This window comes from Hemicordylus capensis, chromosome 8 (assembly GCF_027244095.1).
Source record: "Hemicordylus capensis ecotype Gifberg chromosome 8, rHemCap1.1.pri, whole genome shotgun sequence".
Classification (NCBI taxonomy): domain Eukaryota; kingdom Metazoa; phylum Chordata; class Lepidosauria; order Squamata; family Cordylidae; genus Hemicordylus; species Hemicordylus capensis.
Genome location: NC_069664.1, coordinates 17,262,579 through 17,287,286, shown reverse-complemented (window position 1 = coordinate 17,287,286; position 24,708 = coordinate 17,262,579). Strand labels below are relative to the sequence as shown.

The window sequence follows — 24,708 nt, the reverse complement described above, 5'->3', positions numbered from 1 at the left end:
CTAAATGTAAGAGTCGTTTGACAGTGGAACTGTCTGCCTCATGCAGTGGTAGGCTCTTCTCTACAGGTTTTCAAACAGAGGCTGGAAAGCCATCTTTGCAGATTCCTCCACTGAGCAGAGGATTGGACTAGACAACTTCCAAGGTCCCTTCCAACTCTGATTGGAGATGCTTGATGTGAAGAAGTTCAGATGAATGATCTAATATTCACACAAGCTTGAAGCAAGAGCTGGTGGCTGACATCCTAAGTTACTCAATAGTACTACTCCAGAAATTACTCTCAAGGACATCTAAATTTCAACAAGACTTCTTCTAGCAACTGTGGTCGGGATGTCGGCCACTGGAATTCAGCTACTGGCTTTCTTGAATGCTTGGTCAGAAATGGGATGTTATCACAGAAGTAAAATCTTCCTAGATTCAGAGGTTTAGCATGAAGTTTAGAACAAGATGCCTACAGTGTTTCCTTATGTATAGGCAAATTAGCGAGATTTCCCTCACACCCCCAAAGCATTAGTATCACCTACCAAGTCTACCACGACATCTTTGTGGAAAGTGCTTCGCCATTCAGCTGCCACGTTGCAGACATAAACCACAGCCTCTGGGTCATCGGCATTCACGTGGAAAATGGGTGCATTCACCACCCGGGCCACATCTGTTGGGTATGGAGAAGAACGAGCCATACGAGGGTCGGTAGTGAATCCAATCTGGAGAAGGTAAGAGAAGCCAAAAGTAGCCGTGGGGATAAACAAGGGTCTGGGTAAGCACTATACGAGGGGCAGTGTTCTAATTTTTCTCATCTGTGTACAGAATGAGTTTTGTTCCGGGCATGAGGATCAAGGCAGTGTGTGCACACATGCATTCAGAATGGGGCCTTGCTGATTCAACCTAAGTGGGATCTAAAATTAACTGAGCAGACATCAAAAAACTTGTGAGCGCAGGCATGAGCACACGCCTTAGAAGGAACACTGATGAGGGGGGCTTAGTGCATTTTCACCCCTAGTTGAAGATGTTTTACCCAAAGATTCCCAAGCAGTTGAGTCAAGCATCATCAGGTCTTATAAGAGTGAGCAGTCCACAAGAGATTCAACTTGTAGGCCTATTAAACAATGCATTTTGCAGTCGGCGACTTTAAATAATCCTGGCAAGTCTGAGATAAGCAAGGATATACTGGACTTCAAGTCACACCAAGATCTCTAGTCTAGCTACCAAAAACACAGTCTACATCACGTTTAAGTATTTGCTTCAACCTGTTGCGTAATACCAACTGTTCAACATTTTTCTGGTTTTATTTTCATGTTAATGACAACATAGGAGGATGGATAATAAAGGGAATCCTTGCTATTTAACAGAGAGGCCAAGTGGTACATTTTCTAGATCTGACTTTCAACTGACAAACGGGGTGGGAGCCCCCTCGCCCCCCCCAAAGGGGGGGGGAGAGGCTAGTTCCTGAGAAGAGATCTAGTTTACAAGACTGAGCATTGCAAGAGATAAGAGGCACGACTCATTCAACCCTCATTCTCATTGGAAAAAGGAAAGGTTGTGCCGTCGAATCGGTGTCGTCTCCTGGCAACCACAGAACCATGTGGTTTTCTTGGTAGAATACAGGAGGGGTTTACCATTGCCATCTCACGCGCAGTATGAGATGATGCCTTTCAGCACCTTCCTATATAGCTGCTGCCCGATATAGGAGTTCCCCTGGAAAACACACCAGTGGGGATTCAAACCAACAACCTTCTGCTCTCTAGGCAGGTTGCTTACCCACTGCACCATTAGGTGGCTCCATTCTCAGTGGACTCAGCTAATAATCAGCCTAGCCAGCAAGAGGAACAGCCAAACCATTATCTTGATGAATTAGTTCAAAATTTAACCCCTGCCAATTTGTAATGACCAATTTTTAAGTGGGGTCTAATTAAGCTATCACAGCTCAGTCAGTCTGTGGAGAATGCATGCCCTGTAAATTCGCTCATGGAGATATTTCTGGAGAAGTAGCTGTGAGACATCTGTGTCAGCATCAGAACTGAGCTGTAAGTGAGAGTTTCAAATCCAACAACATAACCAAAGGTTCTGGCAGGAATGCAGAAGTTAAAATTTCAAAAGATCACCATGCTCCTAATTCGCTGTTCTTGGTAGCAATAGCAATAGCACTTACATTTATATACCGCTCTATAGCTGGAAGCTCTCTAAGCGGTTTACAATGATTTAGCATATTGCCCCCCAACATTCTGGGTACTCATTGGTACCTTGGTACCTTTTAAACTGGAAAAAGAGGCAAGTGTATCTGACATTAAATAACAAAAAGTGTTCATTTCATATAGATTATCTGACATGGTAACAAAGGAATCCACATATTACCTGGTTGTTCACCACCACATGAACTGTCCCATGCGTTGTATAGGAAGGCAAGTCACTCAAGTGGAAAGTCTCATAAACTATACCTTGCCCAGCAAAAGCAGCATCTCCATGCAGAAGAATGGACATCACCTGGAGGACCAAAACACACTTTGTCAGTAACCTTACTGCATGAGGTGAACAGAACTGAATTTGGAGGATGCAGCGTTACATCTGTAGAGAGAGGAGCAGTGGAGAAGACATGATGCATGCCAACTTGGAGAGCCAGCGTGGTGCAGTGGTTAGAGTGCTGGACTAGGACCGGGGAGACCCGAGTTCAAATCCCCATTCAGCCATGAAACTAGCTGGGTGACTCTGGGCCAGTCACGTCTCTCTCAGCCTAACCTACTTCACAGGGTTGTTGTGAAAGAGAAACTCAAGTATGTAGTATACCGCTCTGGGCTCCTTGGAGGAAGAGCAGGATATAAATGTAAAAAAATAACAACAACGACTTACTTTCTTTCCTTCAGTGTCCCCACAATAAAACTGTTCTGCTTTCGTCTTGCCCTGAACCACAGGATCAACTGCCTCCAAGTGAGAAGGGTTCGCAACCAATGAAAGCGTGATGGTCCGGTCAGTGACACGATTAATTCTCCGGTGATACATTCCCAAATGGTACTTCACATCCCCTGAGCCCTGAGAGAGAGAATCAGACTAACTTGAGGACGTTTGGCGTTTTCATGCTGTGACTGTCAGAGCCCCAAGGGAGCACATAATGTTCACAAAGATCATGAGAAAGGAAAGAACCAGAAGCCTATGGTGCAAAAAGGGATCATTCAGAATGAGTGCAGGAATGCCCAAATTCCAAAACAGAAAGCATGAGAAAGAGGTGCTGCTGGTTACAGACCAGCTTTATTTCACCCATCATTTCTGTGGATGTAGAAATGATCAACCCTGAATGAGATTTTCATATGCAAAATTATTGGCACAACCATCCCATATGCAGATGGCCTCAGCAGCAACTGACAGGAATCACTATAATATTTTACCACAGCTGCATGCAGGTGTTACCTCCAGAAACTTAAACAGTGCTTTAGAATTAGGCTCACTGGAATAAAGTCACTCCATGAGAGAAGAGGAACTATTATGCAGTCTTATGTTGTGTTTTACACAGTTTAGGTTTATAAGGAAAGCAATTCATGCTGAAAGTCAAGTCACAATGACTAGCATACATCAATTTCAGCACTGAGGAAAAGCTGTCTTAACCTCTGAACACATCACACCCTGCCAGCCACAGAGCCCTGTGGTTGTCTTTGGCAGAATACAGGAGGGGTTTACCATTGCCTCCTCCCACACAGTGTGAGATAATGCCTTTCAGCATCTTCCTATAGCGCTGCTGCCCGATATAGGTGTTTCCCATAGTCTGGGAAACATACCAGTGGGGATTCGAACCGGCAACCTCTTGCTCCCTAGGCACGTTACTTTCCCACTGAGCCATCAGGTGTCTTAGCAGACTGCCCCCCGACCAAATCTCACAAGGAGTCAGAGTTCCAAGAGAGTCATACAGGGTCATTGTCAAAACACCACATCCCATTTAAATATGTGACTTAAGTATTGCCTCATACAGTGTTGAAGCAAAGTGTGCACTGAAAAAGTTTCTTCTCTCCATTATTCTGTGCAATCATCTTTTTCATGTCTGTAGGCATTTCTGGGGGCTGTGCTTCTGATGACATGAAGAATTGCCTGTTTGTATTCCTTTATTCAAACAATGAGCAAAGCATCTACAATTCTCCCCATAACTCTGTGGCTTGCCAACCAATATGCAAGCAATGTTCAAGCATTTGAGGACTCCTCTAAGGGATGAGGTCTGCCCATTTTCATACAGACATTTCCAAGGAGACTAGTTTTACAGAACACTGGAAATGGGGCACCTACTAGAAACTTGCAACTAATTTCTGTGGAGGAACTTGCTCCAACTCTCTTTTCCATAACTGGATGGTTTTCCAACTTTGTTCCCCTGGGCAAACAACAAAATTAGGAGCCCCAAATATATAAGAAAAAAATGAGTGTGGTGGTTGTGGTACCCATTCAGCAAGGAAAAAATGCCCAAACCTCGAATGTGCTGGGAAGAAAAATATAAGGTAGGCTTGGTGGTGGATCAGTGGAGGACAACTTGCCTTTTAAAGATGATCCACCAACAGAAGTGTTCACAAAAACTATTATTCCACGCCAAGTTGGTCCCACAGAGCAACTGACAAAAGTGCTGGAAGTAAGTTGATGTTCAAGTCACACATTCACTCTTAAGACTGAATCCTCAGAGGAAAAAATCAACGATGCTGCTTCTGTTTTCGAAGCTGAGCAATCATTATCTATTGTAAGGACGAATCCTGTAGAGTACAAGAACCCAGTTCACACAGAGATTTGAGATTAATTTACCTCATCTGCAGCCTCCAGCTTGGAGTCAAATTGGCAGAAAATTTGCTCCAGTTCCTTCCTGATCACGTTGGCAAGAACATTTAGACGACCTCTGAAAAAACCAACATCATATTCAGCAAGAAACTGATTTAATATCATGGGCCTGTCCAGAGACACAAATCTCTAGATGCAGCTCTCTTATGGATCTGGATCATCTACAAACTTGATTCCCTTCTGATAACCTGTTTATCCCAAGAACAAAGTTACCTGTGAGGCATTCCCATGATAACAGAATCCACTCCTTTCTCACTTGATTTATCAATTATTGTCTTTAAGGCAGGGATCAGTACTTCGCAGCCTTCCAAACCAAACCGTTTTTCAGAAGACCACTTCCTATGCAGGAACTCTTCAAATCTGGAAGTCCAAAGTTAAAAAGCCATTTGTTCAACTATAACTGCCATAGAAGCCACAAGCATTATACACTAGTCCTATAGTGTGCTAGTGTCATAACATACAGTACTGTGAAATATATTGATATATGTTTTACCTTTTGTAGCTATTTTGTATCTTCATAAATATGTGGTACCTGCTGTAATATTGGTTTTGGTCTCATAGAATAACCAGACACAGTAAGTTCACAAAACAGGATCTGAAATCATGTTGAAACTTTGGTTTCAGATGGTGGGGATGGCGCCACAGCTCAGGGGCAGAGAATCTGCTTCACATGCAGAGGGTCCCAGTTCAATCCCTGGCAGTATCTCCAGGTAAGGGTGGGGGGGAGAGACTCCTGCCTGAACCCTTTACAAGCCACTGCCAGTCAGTGTAGACAATACTGAGCTAGATGAACCAATGGTCTGACTCAGTATAAGGCAGCTTCTTATGAACTGGTCAGAATAAGCTACAGTTTCCTGGATTCAGACATAATGGGGAACGAAGGCTTATTCTAAACTGCAAGTAGAAGTTTTCAATCCCCCCCACACCACATGGAGGAGGACGTGCATAAGCCCAAGGCTCAGCTTCTCCAGCTCTGCTTGTGGATGCAATACTGCACCCACAATGTATTTAGATGTGCATTAGAGATGTATTATATATAGCATTATATCAAACAGGCAAGATGTTTGAGGCAAGAATTCAAGCCCTCTTGGTCGTTAGGAGGCATCTAATGATTCAAGATGAAATCTTGGTCCTATTCACCCACATACATTTAACTAGCACTCTCTGCTATTTGTTAAGGGGTTTTAGGACTTACGGTAGGGCAGTTCCCAGGAACACAATCATTACACCTAGGAGGCACCTGAATCTTGGGAGGATTAAGAGTGTTTACCAAGGGCATGCGCGCGCACACACACACACGCATGCGCACACAAACACACTCACTCCACTCACAATTCCAATAAACTGAATTTGTGCAGGCTGAAGCTATGCAAAGTACCTGGTTGACCGGACCAGCCTAGCCAGCAGGGTGCGCTTCTCCTCATTAGTGAACTGCATGACACCAGGCGTCTCAAATTTCTCCCTTATCCACTGGCACTGCTCCAGATCATTGATAAACATGAATTCTACACCAATGTGCTGGCAGTAAGCCATCTATTTAACACACAGAGAGAACATAAGATGAAGCGGAAGAGTGGACCTTCTTTAAGCACGGACTGAACACAGCAAGTAGCCAAGTCTCACAATTGGCTGTCATATTTCTAAGAGACCATTTCTCTAAGGAATTCAGGGCAACACGCATCAGGTTATTCCATTTCATTCCTGCCACTACCCTGTGAAGTCAAGAGAGTGGCCCAAAACATCTAAAGAGCTTCGTGGCTGTGCAAGGATTTTAATCCAGACCTCATCAATCCAAATTCAATGCTCTATCAATTGCTCTAAAATGATTTGAGATGTTACTAGCAGTCCAATCATAGTCAAGCATACAAGGAAGTAATCTCCATTAATCTAAATGTGATTTCCAAGAAAACATAGTCACAATCAGGCTGTTTGTCACTTTAAGGCTGTCAATGCAGTTGCATTCAAATCTGAAAATAAAATGCAGGATTGAATATCAATTTGAAGACCACTAGCTAAGCCAGTGGCCTTCAATCTGTGTTCCAGGGAACCCTGGGTTCCTTGGGAAAACTTATCAGTGGTTTCCCAGGGAAAAGACAGACTTCCGAGGAAGACAATCTCATCATCACTATCGATCCCTCTCTGCAATGCAATGCACAACAGACAAGTGACATGTTGGAGGGCATTCCATCTGTTTGGCCTGGCCTTCCAGGGTCTTTAAACTGCTGTAAACTCTTTTAAATTGTTTTAAATGGTTTCCCTGGTTTTCCAGGGTTTTTTTTTTAAAGCTGTTTGAATGTTTAATTGGTTTTATTCTGTTTTTACAGTTTTGATTTTAATTGTTAACTGGTTTTAATTGTTTTTATTATGTTGTAAACTGCCCTGAGCCATTTTGGAAGGGCGGTATATAAATCAAATAAATATGTAATAAATAAATTAAATAAAATACATTTGCATGAAGTGAGGGCCAACAGGCCCAGAAAGATCCTGTCTGCCTTATCCACTGGCACTGTGCCAGATCATGGATAAACAGGAATTCAGCTCCCGAGTGCTCACATAGTAGCCAACTGTGCACTTTAAATGGCATCCCAGATGCTGAGGTGGGAAGTACTTGCTGGAAGTGGAACATTCAAAACCACTAATCTAAGACGTCATAGGAGAGATTGCATTAGTTGTATTAAAACTGGTTATGGTTCAAATTCTAAAACCTGGTGAAAGGACTGCAGGAGATGCCAGCAAAGCAGCAAAGAGAATTTCTGGCAGGTCGGGGTGAGACTGGCCTTTAAACACAGTCGTTGGGAATTATTTTTAGGCACTTGAAGCTTGTGCAGAGCAAAGGACACAAGGTTCCATTTCCTTTACAAGAAGCCTTATGAAGTATGTGGAACCTTGCCATCAACTGGGAGGAGACTTAAGAAAAAATTAAAATCCAGATACAAGACAACACAAACATTAAACAGCACATAAAAACCAGAGAAGGCACATCTTATTCCACTTTGAAACCAGTTAGAAAAAGAGGATACTAATATAAAGATACAGAAATATGTGGAAAACATTCAGCCCACAGTTATGTCATCAGTTACACAGAGGCAGACATGCAGCTGCTGAACTGGCAATGGCTTTTTGCAGACCATCTGATAACACGTCTTCTGTTATTCTAAGGTCATTTTGGATTTAGGCTTAACTTTGACTGGGAGGAGAACTTAAGCCTAAAATCCAGGTGACCTTAGAATACTGGAAGGCTTGTGCTGAGATGCCAAGGCAGACTGGAGGGAAAGCAGGGCCGTTAAGCAGCTGCATGGCTACCTCTGTACTGCACAGAGCTACAGAAGAGGCTAGAAGGCCTGTCACTGTCCTTGAAGCCCCCCCGCCCCCATTTTTTTTTAAAAGGGGAGGAGAAATCAGCAGTAGCAGCTGTTCTTTTGCTTTGCTGTGCAAGAGGCATCTGTGTTGGCAAGGTAAATGACATGACTGCCAGAAAAGAGAGGGAAGAAATTTGCTTCCATCAGGAACAGTCATTTAAAATGATGAACTACCATATGTATCTCCTTTATATAGTGCAATAGTGATTGGGAATCAGAGCACCCATAAGGAACAGTCCGCTCACACTTCTATTTGTTGTGGTGGTTGTGAACAACATTTTATCTTTTTATGGTGTTGCCTTTCTGAAACCACCAGCACACCTGGGATCAAATCATCCGAGAGGATGCTTCCCCCAAAATAGCTCCTCAGGTGACAGGTTATGCGTGGCAGCATCTTACCTGCCCAAAGCCTATCTTCTCCCGGGGAAAATTCACATCAGTTCTGCTGCTTATTTTTAAAAGCATGCTTTACATTTCAGATTAAAGCACACATATGACCTGGTATTAGCAGGTGCATCCATATGCGAGCTTCCACAACATTCCCAGCAGAGGTAGCACCTACATTGCTCTCCTGTAGCCCCCCAAAACAGTGCCTCGAGCCATTCCTGCTACCATGAAAGGGCCCAGGGCAAGCCACTCATGCCACCAGCTTGCCCACATTCTTGAGCCAAGAAAGGATCACTTGGAACAGCAGACAGCCGTGTTCCTTCCAAGGATTCCAGCACTGCTTCTGGACACTACAAGGAAAATGATGATTCTGTGGGGTAGAGCCAAGCAATTCCTCAGAGTGCCTTAGCAAACAGGAAAGTTTGAATGAGGCAATTTATTGACCTCTAGGGAGAAACGGTTTGAGGCAAATAATTATGCCAAGAAGGATCCAAGAATAGGGAAAACCATTTGAACTGCCTTCTGTTAATCACCTCAGAAAAGCAGAGCAGGCAAATGAAGCTAGAGTTGAAAACCAGGTTTGTCACCCACTGCTGTTAGGAATTCTTCGTTATTCTCAGTGCTGCTGTTAATTGAAGCAGTGCGTATTACTGAGAATTGCTTCATAGATTACGTTTTCCCTGCATTAAGATAACATCAGTGTAGGAAATGCATATTCTCTTGGGGAGTAAGGAACAAACTGTAGTGGACACTTCTTCAGACATAAAGATCAGCTCCATGCAGTAAATGTCATAATAACAGGCAGCCCCGAGCTCTCACTGCAGAGAGGTTTATTATTCGTTTCTATGACAACAAGAATAAATTGGTTTGGTCCCTTTGGTGGCTACAACTCTGTCTGGAGTCCTCTGGACAGCATCACTAACAGTATCTAAAACTTAGCAAGTGGCGGTGGGGGGAGATTCAGGATGCAAGACTTTGTTTTTGGAATATAGGAGTCTGGATTTTACTCACTTGCAACTGCTATGCATAGCAAAATTCAGAGTGGGGATCTGGCTAGTTGCTTCCCAACTCTTTGCTCGTATGTGGATGCTTGAAGCAGGGAATTTCTGTATTTTACCTGAATGGGATTTTGGCAGTCATTTTTACAAGCCTTAGCGCAAGCACACAGGCCTGACGCATAACCTTTATTTTGCCATACACAGATATGGGGGGGGGCCCAGGGGGAGGAACAGCATCTGAACAGCATTTAGTTCTCCAGTGTTCCATGTTTCCATGTTCTCCAATGTTTTTAGCTCCCATGATCCAGCTGAGGTGGCCCCTCCCTCCTCAACTGCCACCACAGAGCGACTAGGAACCATCTTGTTCTGAGGGGAGGAGAGAAGAGACAAACACAGGCCGGGGAAGCTGTCACCACCCAGCTCCCATGGTCCAGCTGGGGTGGCTCCTCCACCTTCTCTTACCTCTAAACGGCGGATGATTTCCCGAAGCGGTAGAGCAGACTCGTTTCCCCCAATGAATGTGGTGGTGGGCAAGTGAAAGACCTTGTCGAGGTCCGACTCTTCCAGTCCATAAAACCCTGCAGCATTTTCATAGGTAGGAGAAGGCAGAGAAGGAGTGGGGGAAGTGTTGGATGTAGACAGCCACACAGGAACCAGGTTTGTGTGAAGAGGGAAGGGACAAGAAAGCGGCACAAAATAAGCATGAAGGAGGTTTGCATGAACAAAAACCAAGCAGCAATTAAAATGGACAGGTAAGCAAGAACAAAAAGGTTAATATAAGGCATACAGGATACATAAGTAATATACTTGCCATGTAAATTGGTAATTAAATTCTGTGGGAGGGTTGTGGGGAGGGGAGAAGTCATCCAGAATTTTTCACCCATAAGAGAAATCAAAAATATATTGCAAACATTTCCACCACATATTCAGAATTAAAAGAAACATTGAGGCAGGAAATAAAGAGCTAAAGGATCAATCCCCAGAACCAAAAGGAAGAAAAGCAGCAAGATTATGCATCCATTTTAGGGTTCTGCAGAGGACTCTCCTGAATAGCTCACCTCCAGAAAAATAGGGATTCACAATGAACTGGACACTGTGCAGACAACAAAGCCTTCTCTACAGGCCTTAGAAAGAGTCCTAGACAACTTGGAAGATGTCCAACAACTTATTTAAACATCTAGTCTATAAAGCTCCCAGTCACATTCACTATGCAGGAGCACACACTGGGACCATCATGATACCACAGATACTGAAGCAGCCTATGCCAAAATATTTTAATAAACTAAGGATATTTCAAATAAGATCAGAACACTTCAGAAGGTCTGAAAGATACCTATACGAAGATACAGCAACGGACATAAGTGGGAAGACTGCAGAGCAGTTTGACAAGAGACCTGCAACATTCAAGGAACACTGTAACGATTAACTTTATATCAAGGACATCTGGCCACTGCCATGAACAAATGCTTCACAAGACACATGCTATGCCTCTTCCTATCACAGGCCAATTACCTAAAGACATTTGTTTGTATCAGACAACTCTGATCATTACTGAAGTGGAAGATGATGATGAGGTCTTTTCTGGAAGCAGGTAAGCAGAGGCAGAACTACATGCAATACTTGACATGGGCAAGTTCTTAATAATGATTAGTCAAACTTACCCTATCTGCAGTCAATGATGGGAGGCAGTGGCCAAGGAAACAAAGAAAATTGTGTCTACTAGGAAACAGTAGAGAAGATATAGGGGCTGACCCTTTGGGCAGCATCCTCCAAGTCGAGGGTCACATGTAATTTTGTCCTCAGGAGAAACAGCCAGGGAATTACTGTGTTATTTACACAGTTCAACCCTATGCTTGGCAATAAAAATAAATAAATTTGTATCTTCAGGTTCTTCCAGAAAGCAGATTCCTGGTAGGAACTCAAACACAGTCTGCAGTTGCCACCAGCTCATCTGGTGGCTATGCAGAGATGGACTTTTTCTGTTGCTGCCCCAAGACTCTGGAATGCGCTCCCTGATTAAATGAGAGCCTCACCATCTCTGACAACTTTTAACACGTCTTTAAAGACTTGTTTTGCACCCAAGCTTTTTAACTGGACTGTAATTTTAAGTTGGTTTTAAGGTTTTTATTTTAATCTGTTTTATGTTGTTTGTAAACCAGACACAGAAGTTTGGGGCGGTATACAAATTTGAAAAACGAAAATAAAGACATAGTAGTTCCTACTCATTCTCCTCCTCCTATCAGAATACATTGTGCTATTTGCTCTTCAGACCTCCCTTTTGCTTTATTGTAAAGGCACGTTTAAGCTTTCCCCCAAAAAAAGTTTAATTAAAAGAAAATATCAGCATGACTCGAAATTCATTTAAGTGGGATAACAGATATTATCAGTACTGCTAGTTTCAAGTGGTCCCAATTCATTAGGAAAGTTTCTGCATGGAACCAGGGCAAAAGCCTGTTCATGCTGCACTTTAAGAGGTAGGGAGTATTTGCTTTTTCCAGTCTCTGCACAAAAAAAGACAATGCATTAAGCCATTCTCAAGTTCCTTCTTAATGGAAGGGGGAAAGAGCAGACCCTGCAGTTTGAAGGAAATCATTTCACTGACACCTCAGAGACAGGATCAGGTTAAAGTAAACCCAAGTGTTGCATAGCTGTTGCTCAGCTTGTGAGCCACTTAAAGATGTGGAGGCAGCAAGAAAACATCACTGGCAGTGATGTTTATATAACTTATAAAAACTTTGAGAGGTTAGATAAAATGAGAGGAGGCGTAGCTTGTACAAAAGGTCTGCTCTTAAGCCCTCTTTGCCTTTTCAAATCACTTGACAATCAGCTGGTGATGAACAAGCTTAGAGAGTTACTCTTTATGATCAGATTTCAGAGGGTTCCCCCAAACCAAACCCTCAGTTCATCCACTACATTCACAACTTTAAAAGTCTAATGTTTGTAGATGCCAGAATCCCATTAGTGGGACATCAAGCTTCAGCTACCAAGATCTTACATAGCCAAACCAGACCAAGGTCAAAGTTAGGCATGATTTCAGAGAACCAAGAGATCAGGTGGCAGCAGGGAAGGTGGGGACTATTAATTCTCATGTGTGCATCAAGGAAGAATTAATTTTCCAAATACCATTCATTTTCAAATGTCAGATATCTCTCTCCTAACATATTAGCCTGCTAGGAAGATGTTCTGAGAATGTGTTAAATCCCAAGTAACACAAATCTTTATTTTCCCAAAGGGTATTACTTTACACTAATATTGCTCCTTTCAACTGCTGGGTCCAGCTCTTCCCATCCAGGACATTACAATTAAGAATTTGGGCACTTAAATTTTCAGCTTTCCTGAAAGTTCTCAATGCCAGACTACATGGGAATTTTGCATTGTAAACAACCATCACCACCAAGTCACTACTTCAGATGCTGGGAAACTGTTGCCAAGATGGAACATTTTGACCTTCGTGCACAAAGCAAGCCAATTCACACAACCCATCCCAAATATCACAGGTGCCTTGATATGTGCTCTTTTGAACATCCAGCAACGATTACATCTTAGCAGGGTTCAGGATGCTAAAGTGCAACAATCTTTCTGAACTACTCAACAGAATGAACAACAACAACAACAACAAGCAAACAAAAAGGGAAATGACCACCACTCTAAACTCAAATGAACAGGTACATAATTTGAGAGGGTGACTGATGAAGCACTTGGATCACATACATCTGTTTCACTGTTGACATTTAAAATCATGCTGGGAAGTGGGGGGGGGGGGGGGAAGAATCCCATTGTTGTAACACAGGGCAAGCTGTAACTTTACCTAAACTGTATAAGCCCAGAGTCAACTATTCAGAGAGTCCTAGTCTCCAGAAGGGTTAAAGGCCCATTATTTGCATACCTCCTACTGTTAGCACTCTCAGCCGCTCCTTGAATACTGCAAGATCTGGGGAAGGAGGGAAAGGCGGGATGCAGGAAGGAGGAGAAGACAGAGAGACCCAGTCAAAGTTAGTTTAAAAACAAACACCCAAGAATTGTTAAAGCCATATAAAGAGAGAGAGCGTCAACTATAAATCCACATAGAGTCAAAACCACAACGAGGAGAGGGTTAGAATGGAAGATGACTGCACTACAACCGGGGGAAGAAGTCTCATGGGTCAGCCATATAGACAGCGCAGAGAATAAAAGGTGTGAAGGTTGTACTGGAGAGTTGTTAAGCTGCATGGTTGAGATCTCCTCATTGTTCCCTTAGATGAAAATATACAAAATGAAAACTGGAATGAGCACCAAGTAGTTAGCCATCTAACAAGTTGTCCCTAGCCTAGACCAAGTTCCCAGCCAAAAATCACTACTGAAGGCCCGGCTATGGCATTCCAAATGAAGCTGCTTAAGAAGTATGTATCCCATTCTCTCTCTACCGAACTCAAGGCAGTGTACATGGAGTTACCTCATTCTATTTCACAGCAATCTGGAGAAGCAGATTAAGTTGAAAAATCAGGATTTGTCCAAAGCCAGTGAGGTTGACAGCTGAGCCTGCCTCTCAGGTGTCCAGTCCACAACCAAACCACTGGCTACCCTGGCTCTTCTACTGAAAAGAACTGATGTAACAGAGTGGCTGAAAGATTGAGCTGTAAACCAGGACTCTCTCAGAAACTCACCTCTGCCAGGAACCTACTAGGTGGCCTCAGGCAAGCCAGTCCATCTCAACTCAATATGGGGATAATACTTATGTTACAGGATTGGGGTAAGGACTTCGAGGTAACGCACTGAACATTCAAACAGCACTACACAAATGTATTGCTATTGATTTAAAATAGTTATACTCCATCCGGCTAGTGCGGTATACTACTGCTTGGGATGGCTCACAAAATGATCTTCATTGCTAGTTTCTCAAGGGGAGAATTTCTGTAAATTACTTTCCTTGGCTCCTTGCTTGGCCATTAACCAAGATTTCTAAGGCCTAGAAGAACAGTTCATTGGCCAGATTTTGCCAAAATAGTCCTGTACCACTACAGTCACAGCTGCTATGACTCAGCCTTCTCAACTGGTTTAAATGTCCTGAAGCATTCTCTACCTCCAGTATGGTCCCTCCCAGGAGGAAGCCATGAAAACCTTCTGGACTCATGGAGGCCAGTTGGTATTTCCTCAGATTCAAGCCTTCCTCAGATTGCTCTGCAACTCCCAGACTTACCCAAATCAATCAGCACAGCATAATTAGTTCAGAACCATAACCAACATTTTGTTCTCTGGGTGCAGTTGTACCAAGATCCTTTTGTACAACACTGTATTATTCTCTCTCTCTATAAACCTCTTTGAGAACTTTTTTTGGTTGAAAAGTGGTCTACAAAGAAGAACCCTGCTAGATCATGCCAAAGGTCCACCTAGTCCAACATCCTGCTTCATGCAGTAGCCAACCAGATACATCAGTGAAGTCCACAGCGGGGGGGGGGGGGGAATTGCCCTCTCCTGATGATGTTCCCTCACACCTAGTATTCCCTCACACCTAGAATTCACCTAGCATACTATTACAATGGATATTTATATACTGCTTTTCAACACAAGTTTCCAATGCGGTTTACATAGACACATAAAAATAAATAAATAGAGATGGCTCCCTGTCCCCAAAGGGCTCACAATCTAAAAAGAAACATAAGACAGACACCAGCAACAGCCACTGGAGGGATGTGTGTTGGGGTTTGATGAGGCCAGTTGCTCTCCCTGATGCTTAATAAAGAGAACCACATCCTCTGATCCAGAAGGAAATGTAATGTAAATGAAGCTATGCCTTTGCTCCTGAACAAATAATCATTCTCTGTTGATTAATTCAGGTGAGTATGTCTAGCTAGAGCAGTTTGGAAAAGTCTCAACGAGGTAGATAACCATGGTTAGGGAAATGCATACTCGGCACTGGGTAGCAGGGGCAGCAGGGCAGGTATGAGCTCAGTCGGGCCTCATTACTTCTTGCTAGAGGTCAGATCCTGATGAATTTTGTATGCTGCTGTGCAGAACATGGCAACACTGTGTGTAATAAAAGGGTTGCAGTCAGAAAGTAGTAGGGAGACAAAGAACTGCTGGCAACTGTGTAAGTAGAGGGAGAATGAAGGCTTTGAAGATGTCTCTATAAAATAGGAAGGGGAGGAGGACGTTCTCAGTGGTATAGACTTGCCCAGTGTCACAGGCACACAGACGTTCCGGGAAGGGGATCTTCTTGTATCTTCCATCTAACACAAGCAATGGGAGGGCGCTGCAGCGAGCTAAGGTGAAGGCTCTTCTGTAGTTAGGCGCCTCTAACTGTAAATACACAGAGTCCTGCTATCCTTACCTATTTTTGTGCCAATTTCCAGAGCTCCTTGCCTAGCTATCTCCCACCCCTTGGGAATTAAAAAACAACACAAAACTTTCCCAAAAGACTTCTATGGGGACTGTCACTGAAAATTATCAGATTTCCAAAAGGAAATCCAATACTGAATCAGAGACCAAAATTCTGAAACGCTCAAAGGACCCCAAACCCCTGGTTTTGGATTTGATCCAAAATTTGTGATCGTGCACAGGCCTACTAAGTAGTATTTTCATATGGGAATGCAGCAAATATATAGCTATTTGAATTCACATTTTAGAAGCAGTCACAAAAATCAGTACAACTTCAGCAATTATCTTAGCAAACCACACTTTGGGAATATTTGTGGCAACCATCAGGGAGTTTACTGCTAGAATCAGAAGCAGTTCTAAACAAGATGAAGCCCTCTCACAGAAGCCACTGTTGGCTGACAAACAGGAAATGAACATTATCTAGCTTTCAGCAGCAAACACTGCATCCAGAGCAAAAACCACACTAGCACAGCACGTCCCAATGTCAAAAGACAAAAGAACAAAAGCAAATTTTAATTTCTTCTAGCATTTCTAATCAGCAACCAACTGCTGCAATAACTCCAGCATCAGGAAGAAAAGGCATTTTGCCTTTATCAGATACTAATAACCAATGCAGGTAGTAATGTGCCTAATCAATATGGGAGCAGGGCTACTAAAAAATAAGGGAGTGGTTTCTACATAGTTGGGAGACTTTCTAGCTATCCAGAAATGTGTTTGTAGATTACTAGAAATTTTTTTTTAAAAGCCAAAACATGCTAAAATAGCCTGTAAGCTATCGGAGCTTATAGGAACTTATAGAATGTCAAGGCATAGAGATAAGAAGATACTATAAATCATCTCATTGTGTGGAAAAGGCAGGGGGGATTCTGTCTTTGCTGCTGTACCCTCAAATCTGGAATTCTCAGTTTTATTCTATGGACAGCTCTTCCCTCCACCTCAAGGTCTAAAGGAGAGCTGCACAACTTTGGCCTTCCAGCTGTTGCTGGACTACAGCTCCCATCATCCCTGACTATGGGCCACTGTGGCTGGGAATGATGGGAGCTGCAGTCCAGCAACAGCTGGAGGGCCAGAATTGTGCAGTCCTGGTCTAAAGGAACCAGGTGGGCCAGCTGCGAGAGCCTATTAATTAAGCTATAGCTGAAAGCAAGCGAGGTGCCAATTGCTGAAAGCATCTGTGGAATTCAGCATCCTGAGAACAGCAATTTTATTTCACACTTAATCTTATAGCTTTTATGAACAGCAAAGGCAAACTTTGAAGAATGTGGCCAACAGTGATGGAAGGAGAAAAGAGAAGAGAATGGCCAACTCAACAGTGGCTTGCATAACTTGCTCCTCTACCCTAGGACTAGCAAAGTAAAATTATGCATATATTTGCAATATATGAAACCTTGTTTGGTTCCCACAACTTATATAGGTTTCAGAAATCAGCTTATTTCAACTGTGTAAGTACAGAAGTTTTGGTTTTGGTTTTCTTAAAAAAGTACTGCAAAATAATACACAGAGATTACTGCTGCATGGGTTGCAAAAATACTTTGGTCACCATAGCAACATGCACCAAACTACTGCTCTGTGGCTGCTCATTTCTCAAGCTGAGTCTGCACGATCCATTGCCACAGCTGGCTTACCAGATGAGGGGGCACATTACATAAGAACACAGCCCAGACATTGTCCTGAGTCCAATTACACTGCATAAAATATTTAAAGACACCAACATTATCAATAGTGAATTGTGGAAATAATGGTTTCTACCCAGAGTTTCAAAATATGATGATCTTCCTGGTCAGAACATTTTATTCAAAGCATTTAAACAATTTTCCTTTATAGAAGGTAGTGTGTTTATGAACAACTATATTAACTGAAGTATTAGGAATCACATACATGAACAATAATAGCAAACTGGTGGTGGTTGCTTGTGTAACTAAAACCCTGCATTCTAAGTGAAGCACTATTGATAATTTAACAGTAATATAGTTACTCTCAAGCAGGGATGTCAAACTCAAATGGGCTATAGCAGACCTACTCAACTTAGCCCCCCCACCCCCCAGCTGGTTTTGAACCACAGCTCCCATAATCCCCAGCCAAGAAGCCAATAGCCAGGGAATTGTAGGCCAATATCTGCAGGAGGACCGAAGTTAAGCAGCCCTGGGTTATAGAGTCAGATTTTCTACTTGAGAGAGGTCACACCCACAACGTTTTCACCAAGAATGTCAGTTCCACCAGAAATTTCCCACTCTCCAATGCACTGTACTATGCTACACTCCGCTATCCTGTACTTGATAGGCTTGCTGAGGGGGGTCCAATAAGACTGCTCAACATGCAGATTTGTCAAGCAAGCCTGAAGATGGTTCAATAACTCTCATGGGCTACTTAAGACTTGTGTGCCCCAAGGGAAAGGTAAGGGAGGTCATGCTAACAGCTCCTGGAGAGAATACCAACGGCCCAAGAGAACTGTTTTCTCTTTTGTAACTTTCTCGCTACATTTTTAAAATTGTAGACAGCCTTGAAGGCCTTGGCAGAACAGCAGCATATCAATGCAACGCAATGCATATTTAATACATTTGTATACTGCCTACTATAAAAGTCTCAAGATCGTTAACTAACAAATAATATGTGGGGAGGGAGTTACTGAAGAGCATACTGAGGATCTCTGAAGAGTGTGGCAAGGCCCCTGGGCCTCAGGTTTGACACCCGGCTGTAGTAACAAATTCTTGGTGTCGAGTAACAACTTCAAAATGCCAACTGTAAGCAAAGGTGACTGCAAAGCCATGTGCACTGTATTGTACCACACTCATGCTCAAACACCATCTAAGAAGTGCTTCAAAGACATGGATACAGTGACATCCATTTATCTCCCCACCACCCCCCAGTCAACTTCTACCGCACCAAAATGCATTCTGGGAGGATGTCAGTTCTGAACAGCTTAGCAACAGATCATGTTCATATTACATGCACAAATATTCTAATCACATTTCAACCTTGGAAGATGTTAGTGGTCATTATGTTTACTCTACTCTAAGTTAGAAGCATGCTACTTAGAAGCGCTTGCGGAGACAGGTTGGTCAACCTGTGGAAAGCATCAGCAATCAATAGAGCTCAGCCACCATGATCTGTACTACACTCAAAAGATGGCAAAATATGATTGCACTCAAAAATTAAGAGCAGGTTGGGTTGTACTGGAAAACTGATTTCCAAATACTGCTCAGTACACACAAATCAAATCAACTTTATTACGGTCCAAGACCAGCATAGCTCAGCACACACACCTTCATCAGAAGAACACACATGCATCTTCCAGCCAACAGTCTCATCATTTTAGTCTCTTGATTAGATGTGGGAATGCATTCCAAAGCTTCCTTGTCATGATCACTGACCGAGTCATTGGTCAGAGCTGAAACAACGTGTTCAGCTTCTCTTAAGATTTTAGGGCAAGCTGCATAGCTGAAGATTACAACTGAGGAAATGCTACTATGAAACCTGACTGGAGGCTTCTGAAGAATGTTTTTTCCCCCAACAGTAGTATCATTACACAGATCCAAGTTGGTGAAGCAAGTCACCATAAATGCCAAGCAAAAAGCCCTACTGATCTTCAGAACACTAAAAGGAATCAAGGGATGCTAAAAAGGCAAGAAAGAGAGCCCAAGCATTCCATGACCCTGAAATAGTCCTAATTTCCTCAGAGGCAAACTACTGCATAACTATTCTAACTAGATCCATTTCCAACTGAACTCAAATCAACAAGTATTGATTGGGGAAGAGAACTGGTCTTGTGGTAGCAAGCATGAACTGTCCCCTTTGTTAAGCAGGATCTGCTCTGGTTTACATTTGAATGGGATAATGGGAACAATGTAAGATATTCCCCTTAGGGGATGGGGCTGCTTTGAGAAGAACATTTGCATGCTTGCATGCAGAAGGTTCCAAGTTCCCTCCCTGGCATCTCCAAGATAGGGCTGAGAGTAACTCCTGCCTGCAACCTTAGAGAAACTGCTGCCAGTTTGTTGACAACACTGAACTAGATGGACCAATGGGCTGACTCGGTATATGGCAGCTTCCTATGTTCCTTGTGCAGAGGAGGTCTGTCAGACATGTTGAAACTTCGACAGAGTTTGATAACAATGGGAGATATTTTTATATTTGTTTGTTTATATTTAATGGGAGGAGAACTGGTCCTGTGGTAGCAAGAATTAATTGTCCCCTTTGCTAATCAGGGTCTGCCCTGGTTTGCATTATCTATTTGTTATTTCTCTGTGTAAACCACCCTGAGCCATTTTTGGAAGGGTGGTATAGAAGTCAAATAAATAATAATAAAATAATAAATATGTCAGCACTGTAAGATATTCCCCTTAGGACTATCTTCTTTGACTATCTTCTCAAAGCTCAACTTTGAGGACCCCCCCCCAGCTGTTTTTGGATTACAACTCCCATAATCCTCAGGCACAGTGGCTAATAGCCAGGGACTATGGGAGTTGCAGGCCAACATCGGCAGGAAGGCCAAAGTTGAGCAGCCCTGCCTTAGGGGATGGGGCGCTCTGGGAAGAGATTCAGAAAGTTCCAAGTTCCCTCCCTGGCATTTCCATATAGGACTGCCTGTAACCTTGGAAAAGCCACTACCAGTCTGTGTAGAGACAATACTAAGCTAGATGGAACAATTGTCTGACTCAGTATAAGGCCTAACATGCTGGCTTGTATTGTAGACACAACTTGTGGCCGCAGTGGTAAGTGACTAGGGATAAAACCATCTTTACTGCCATTTAATTTGTAAAAAGTGATCATTATGAAGGAAACTTAAGACCTTTCCCTTCAGTGAAGCAATCTATCTAGAAGCTGTGAAAGTAAGAGAGGAGCTCAAGCAATGCGGCGCTAACTGCTCTTGGAGCCCTCACCCAGTTTGTCTGTGGAAGTGATAATATCAGCTGGAACGGAAGAGTCCAGATCAGCATCCAAAATGCCCAGTGGGTCGAGCTGTGCTACATGATGCCCTCGAATCTATGAAATGGGCCAGGAATGAAAAGAGAGTAGATACCAAGAGGGACAGGGGGTAGAGGGTGGAAAGGAAAGGAAAGGGGTATAAAAGGTAAAATTGTATTAGAATTAAGGTGCAGAGCAATTCTCACCAACGTTTGGAGAATCAGTTACTGCCGAATCATCAAAATTTACACTACTAATGCCGAGAGGATCAAGCTTGGCAATGTGGTGACCCCTGACCTAGGAACAACAACAAAATTAGTCAGCACACAAAGTTGGTTAACAGGCATCTTCGCATTTTTGCAAGGCATGGCATCATGTTTTCTTAGACCAATGTTGCTGTATTTCAGGAGCAATGTTAATCACCAATTCCGAACCACAAGATAGATACTAGCTTAATTTTCTTTAAGGTAACAAGAGTGAGAACACTATATACTCTGGGGAAAGGAAGGCACACTATAAATATAATCAAGCAGCAGATGAAAATCGAGCAAGGATACAAACCAGTTGCTCTGTGTGGTACAGGTTCTTGCTAGGTGGGTCTTCTGGCATTAGCGTCCAATATACAGGTTGCAATTTTGAGCAAATATTTCCAGAAAGCTCTAGCATGGAAAATATATCTTTTTAAAAGTTTGTATTCAGCCCCATGATAAGCAGATCCCTAGATTTTATTACAGTTTTAGTATTTTCCCTGCTATGCTGGATTAGGATGTTAAAATGTTCTTTCACATCCATACAGTCTGAGAGAATCAGACTTTCATGTTCTTATTCTAAATATTAGATGGAACTTGTAAGAATATATTTTTCTGGTAATTGTATAAATTATGTGATGAGATGGGACACCTCATAATTCCTTTTTTGCCTAGAGGCACCAGTCAAGGAAGAGCTGGTTACATTAGGTTACATTCCATGTTAATGAGTCAGACACTTTAAACATTATCTATGGATGTTTTTTCAAATGTGATGTCCCCTGAACTAGAAGTAACAAAAAAAATTAGTTAGCATACTTAGTCTTTGCACATGTACATGGGGTACAGTATAGTGCATGGAACAAATACTAAACAATATTTCTGTGGTGAAGGGCACTTTGACTTACCGGTTTCCTCGTTTGCAGAACTTGAGTTGTGAGATACACAAACAGTCAAAATAAAGGGGTTACAACAGGAAAAGCTTGTCTCAACCCTCTGAAGGCTTAAAGTCTAATTTGGTGGACTATAGCCTATTTCATCAGCTGTATGAATTTAACGATTAGCCATAAAGTAGGAAGCCATTTTCAGTTAAACGTTTAGCTGTTTTCAGCTAAAAGGAAAAGTTTGCCCATCTTTCAGCACAATGGCTATTTCAAAACCCATGGTTACTTGTCCTCAAAGACTCACTGCACTCAGTGGGACAGGACAAAACAAAGGAATATTTCTGTAACTTCCAAACAAAAGCTAAGTTGTTATTGTAGGATTTGACATCTTTTTGTGATCAAACAGGGCAAAATGAGATTTAATGGCTGAATGAGATTTTCACTCTAGTCTTTGCAAAACCACATTTTCAAAGACAATACAGACTACGAGTAAAGCTTGACAAAAGGTGTCTGAAATAGTTTAACAAAACATACAAGTGTTTTTACCCAGATTGTTTTTGTCAGTTAAAAGCTATGAAGTCATTTTTATTTTTATTGAGATTGCTCTAGAACTTGCAGTTGTACATATCAGCCAAAAAAAATTCTGTATACCACACTACCTTTGTGTTTCTGAAACCCAATCAAGAGTGGGTAGTCCAGTAATCCTCCTTGACTCAACTGGTCAGGTTTATGATATCTGCAGTGTTTGTATATTTTGGCAAGCCAAGATCTACTTTTTGTTTGTTTTGGACCAACACTCAAAATATATCAGATTTGCAGAATCTTTCATGCTAATCCGATTCCTACGTTTTTGAAAATATCTTCTGATTAAAATGTTGGGCGCAAAAGAAATTGTGTTCAGAATTTGTAAAAACGTATTTATAAGGGAGACTTGTTACAAGCCATAGACTAGGCTCCTTAGAGATCTTAAAAGCCAAGGAGATAATCAGGCAGGGGATTTGAGTCATAGCAACTCAGGAAGGCAGAGCTTTAGGTAATGCAACTCATCCTCATAGGCCAGCTAACTATTTACATGAGCTTGTTCTTACCAAACCGAGAACTTGCCTTGGCATGCTTGAATGTGCTGCCCTCAGCGCGCTCTGTCTCTGTCTCTCTCTCTCCCTCTCTTTCTCTCTCTATCTCAATGTTCTTTTTTCTCAATGGTTATGCCCGTGTCTGTCAGGAGTGGTTGAGACGACTGATCATATGTTGCTTCACTGTTTGTTTTATAGAGATATTTGGCTAGCACTTTTGTCACCTATTTTGTCTAGATTTCCAGATAGGCCATCGGCCTTTTATGTGTCTCTCCTTTTGTCCAACAGTGATATTAATGTTTCCACCAAAGTGGCAAAATTTTGCTACACTGCCAACTTTGTAGGGAAGCATTTGGTAAAACCATGAATGTCGATTGTACTATATATTGTTATACTGTAAACAATGTTTTGTAAGAAAGTACAGGCAGAATCATGATTGCTGGAGATTACTACTTATCTGTTGTGTTGTGCTTTTTTTCTGGCCGATGACTGGAATAAAGATTCCATTCCATAGACTAGTTAAAGGGTGATCAAGATTGTCTAAGGGCAAGGATGACAATGCCTTGACCTTGTGTGATGGGCTTGCAATAAGGTACAGAAATAATTAAAAGCAGCAGAAAAGCCCCACCAAGCACTTCATTCTACCTTCCTGCATTGAACAGGGGTGGGACTGGAAGACCTCCAAGGTCATTCCACATCTACAATTCTATGATTCTCCAGACATTCCGATCAAAACATTAGAATGCTTGCAAGTATTATTAAGGCGGGGGGGGGGGGAGCCAAGATGGCAATGGGAAAGCAGCTCTTGCTGTGAGCTCCTCTCTGGAGTCTGGATTTTTCCTTGGTCCCTTCTTCTCTCAGCCTGGATGACTGTTTTATCAGTTAGATATTAATTGCTGTATCCTTAATATTTGCTTTTGGATATTTAATTGTTGAAACGTTCCCCTGCTAATGGAGCAAAGAAGCACCTTTTACAGTGGTATTTAGCTGGGGGAGAGCAACTGGCCCTATCCAACTCCAGCACAGCAACTCTGCAGTGGCTGTTGCTGGTGTTTACCTTGTGTTTTTTTTAAGAGGGAGGGTCCTTTTGGGACAGGGAACTTATTTTTCTATATAAACCGCTTTGAGAACTTGTGTTGAAAAGCAGTATATAAATATTCACAGTTGTAGTCGAAAAGTTGTAGTCAGTCATTGACAACATTAACAAAAGTTCCCAAAGCGGTTTACCTAGAGAAATAAAAACAAATAAAGGTGGCTCCCTGTCCCCAAAGGGCTCACAAACTAAAAACAAACATAAGACAGACACCAGCAACAGCCACCGGAGGGATGCTGTGCTGGGGATGGATAGGGCCAGTTGCTCTCCCGCTGCTAAATAAAGAGAATCACCACTTTTAAAAAGAGCAGCAATTAGGAGCTATTTATATTAATAATCTACCTTATCCAAAATGTTTTGGGAGCCTTAGGAAACGTTTAGGGATATACCTCCTGCCCCATTCCAGAAATAGCTAGTGACTATGCAGAGATATGGGTTTTCTGGACAATTTGAATTGTAATTTTTCCTGGAAATTTTTCCAATGACAATTTTTCTTGTTTGTACATTTGCATATAACTTATTTCATAAAGTTTTACTATGCATGTTTTCTTGACACCCTAGATTGTGATCTTATCTGGCAATTTAATTGACATACATATTTAGTTTTTAAAACCC

At 42.3% G+C, this 24,708-nt stretch overlaps 1 protein-coding gene across 5 annotated transcripts in view; it reads right to left on the bottom strand.

Moving 5' to 3' along the window:
- Positions 1 to 24,708, bottom strand: part of OGDH (oxoglutarate dehydrogenase) — a 62,980-nt gene that overhangs the window by 18,314 nt on the left and 19,958 nt on the right. The window contains exons 4-12 of one of the 5 annotated variants that reach the window (XM_053269404.1): positions 21,005 to 21,095; positions 13,426 to 13,470; positions 10,002 to 10,117; positions 6,174 to 6,328; positions 5,009 to 5,155; positions 4,763 to 4,853; positions 2,843 to 3,022; positions 2,351 to 2,479; positions 523 to 702 (exon numbers count right to left, since the gene is read on the bottom strand). In XM_053269404.1, coding sequence (XP_053125379.1) covers positions 523 to 702; positions 2,351 to 2,479; positions 2,843 to 3,022; positions 4,763 to 4,853; positions 5,009 to 5,155; positions 6,174 to 6,328; positions 10,002 to 10,117; positions 13,426 to 13,470; positions 21,005 to 21,095 — 1,134 coding nt within the window. Of the gene's footprint in view, positions 1 to 522; positions 703 to 2,350; positions 2,480 to 2,842; positions 3,023 to 4,762; positions 4,854 to 5,008; positions 5,156 to 6,173; positions 6,329 to 9,074; positions 9,158 to 10,001; positions 10,118 to 13,425; positions 13,471 to 20,773; positions 20,877 to 21,004; positions 21,096 to 24,708 lie in introns of those variants that run through there. The other 4 variants (XM_053269403.1, XM_053269406.1, XM_053269405.1 and 1 more) reach the window with 4 other exon arrangements.